This window comes from Tupaia chinensis, unplaced genomic scaffold (genome assembly GCF_000334495.1).
Source record: "Tupaia chinensis unplaced genomic scaffold, TupChi_1.0 Scaffold000235_1, whole genome shotgun sequence".
In the NCBI taxonomy this organism is placed as follows: Eukaryota; Metazoa; Chordata; class Mammalia; order Scandentia; family Tupaiidae; genus Tupaia; species Tupaia belangeri.
In genome coordinates, this window is record NW_006159713.1 from 2,735,979 (window position 1) to 2,738,625 (window position 2,647).

At 55.9% G+C, this 2,647-nt stretch overlaps 1 protein-coding gene across 1 annotated transcript in view; it reads left to right on the top strand.

The window, feature by feature from the left end:
• Positions 1-2,190, top strand: part of IRX6 (iroquois homeobox 6) — an 8,495-nt gene extending 6,305 nt beyond the window's left edge. The window contains exons 7-8 of the mRNA XM_027771830.1: positions 170-781; positions 1,740-2,190. Coding sequence (XP_027627631.1) covers positions 170-781; positions 1,740-1,747 — 620 coding nt within the window. The 3' untranslated portion in view covers positions 1,748-2,190. The remainder of the gene's footprint in view (positions 1-169; positions 782-1,739) is intronic.
• The last annotated feature ends 457 nt before the right edge of the window (positions 2,191-2,647 follow it).

Sequence of the window (2,647 nt, forward strand, 5' to 3'; positions counted from 1 at the left end):
GCCAGCTCTTTGGCTAGTGGAAGGGGTGGTGGGGCAGATCTGGCGAATTACACCGAAAATGCCCTGAGTGCAGGGAGCGTCTTGCTAAAAGCTTCTCAGGGATGGGCACTCCCGCAGAGATTTCCCTTGGGGCCTGGGGCTTTTCTCACTCGCTCTTTATTTCCTGCAGACATTACTGCTAGCCAGGAGGCTCGAGGGCTCCGGTTGAGTGACCTGGAAGACCTGGAAGAAGGAGAGGAGGAGGAGGAGGAGGAAGCCGATGAAGAGGCAGTGGTCACAGCCGCGGACCGGCTGGCGGAGTTCCACAAGGGTGTCCAGGCGCTGTCTGTGCCCTGTGCGGCCGCGCTAGAGGGCCGATTGGAGCGCAGGGAGTGCGGCCTGGTGACGCCCCACTTCTCCTTTAATGAGCCCCGGGGGTCGGAAGAAGCTGACTTCCTCTTGGCGGAGCCAGGCGGCCCCACGTTGACGGTGCACTATCCTGGCGGGGAGAAACCGCGCATCTGGTCCCTGGCGCACACTGCTGCGGCCAGCGCTGGGGAAAGTGTACCTGCAGCCCGGCCCAGGCCAGGAAGTCCCGAGTGCCACTTGATTCCCGGACAGCCTCCTGGCTCTGCAGGGCGCCCCGCGGTCCCCAGAGACTCCGCGTATGATGAATCTTCCCGCATAGCCAAGGCCTTTGGGAACCCCGCGTTTGCCCTCCAGGGGCTGTCGCTGAACTGTGCGCCATGCCCGCGGCGGAGGGAGCCTGCGGTGCAATGCCAGTACCCATCCGGAGCAGAAGGTAGTGGGCCCCCAAGAGTGCTGGGGGTGTCTGTCCAAAAGACACACTCTACCATTGCACACTCATTGTCCCTCACCCGCATGCCCAGATTCAAACCTGGTCCGACCTTGTCCCACAGCAGCTCTTCCAGCAGAAGTTTCAAGACCAGGTTTTAGTCCCCCTTCATCTTAAGGCCAAGCCATAGTAATAAACGCAGAGGCAGACAGCCATTTACCTATGACCGCTTAGGAAGTCATGGAAGAGATAGACAGCCTACCTCTCTGCGTTGTCCTCTAGGGTTCTGCCAGGTGCACCAGGTGGGCGCAATGCCCCTCCAGCTCAGGTGTCTTTGTCACCTGCTTGCCCTTCAGAGGAGGCCAGTTTGCTCCCTGCTGTGCGGGTTCCGAGGGTCCCTTAGTGCTGGGCAGGCACCAGGCTTTCAGAGAAGTCTGGCTGGATGAGCGAGAAGTTTCAAGTCAGTGCTTAGGTTAGGTTTCTGGTACTCTGGGGCTCACTAGAACCCCCTGGGGACTGTAGCTATGCCCCAGCTATCAACAACTTGGAAGCTCAGGGTTCATGCTGTTCCAAGTCCAGCACTCACCCCCAAGAGCTCATTACCAAGCTGGGCGAGACTGCCAATCAGTGTCCCCTGCCCCTAGCTGGTTCCTTCCCTGTGCTAAGTGCCTGGTGGAAGGGAATTTCACCCCACAAGGGGATATTCCCCACGCATTAGGCAGCCTGCAGCAATTACTGTCCGATTCTGCTCTTTGTAGTAATTTCTCTCAGGATTAGCTACTGGCTCAGAAAATTGGGTTACACTATTATTTGAATTTACACATAATGGGTCCAAACGTTACCTCTGGCTAGCAAATTGCCATTAGACCTTTGCTCCCCTTTGGAGGAGACATGGCTGACCTCCAATTTCTTAGTAATCTCCATGAATTGGCCTTCGGGTTTTAATCAACCTTTCCTCTCTCAGCAGGTTAGCGCAATGGCTGCGATTTGCAGAAGAATCTTGGAAATGGCCCCACACTTCGAACTCACCTCTACGCTAAGAAATTGCTATAACCTTTCCAGGGACCAGGAACTCTCACTTGCCCAAGGATAGACACACAGAAACCCTCCTCGCTGCCGTCTTTGCACGCAGAACTGGGGGCGGAGGGCAGACATGTAACTTATCAGATCTGGGAGAGGTGGCAGGGCACCCTGGGGAAAGCCAGGAGGGAAGCTCAGTGGTCTGCCCGCCTCATGGCCTCTTCCAAAGGCTATTTCCTTCTCCGGATTCAGGGCCTGAAGCTGCTTCCTCTCCTGCTCACTCCCACCCACACCTCCACCCCCCTCACTTTGTAACTTCTTTGCTCATCAGCCCCTAATGACCACCTGTGTCTTCTCTTCTCCCCCATCCCTTGTGTCCTTAAAAAGAATCAATCCAAACCCAAACTGTGTGGCCTATCTGTGCCAGGGGTTCTTGAAGAGGTCCGGGTGGAGGGGAGGTGTGGAACGTGGTGAAGGGTTTGGGAGATCCAGCAGTGAGGGCTGCTGATCTTAGTGCCTTTAACAGCCAGGGAGGGAAACTGACAGGGAGCCTGGCTGCCATGCCTGCCACTTAGCGGACCTCACACACTGTGCTGAGCAGTCTGTGGAGCCAGACTCAAGTGCTGGGAAGGGGGAGAGGTGTCATCGTATTTGCATGGAAGCTGTATTTGTTTCCGGGTTCCTACTTGGGTTGTTAGTTTATTGGGAGAAGGAGTGATGCAGATCTTCTTGACAGTTCCCCAATGGGTGCTGGAGACATGACGCTCCCTTCTAACGGAGTTGAGAATCTCCCATCTAATGGAGTTGAGAATCTGGCAGCATGCCTGGTCAATAAGAAGGCATTGTTTCTGT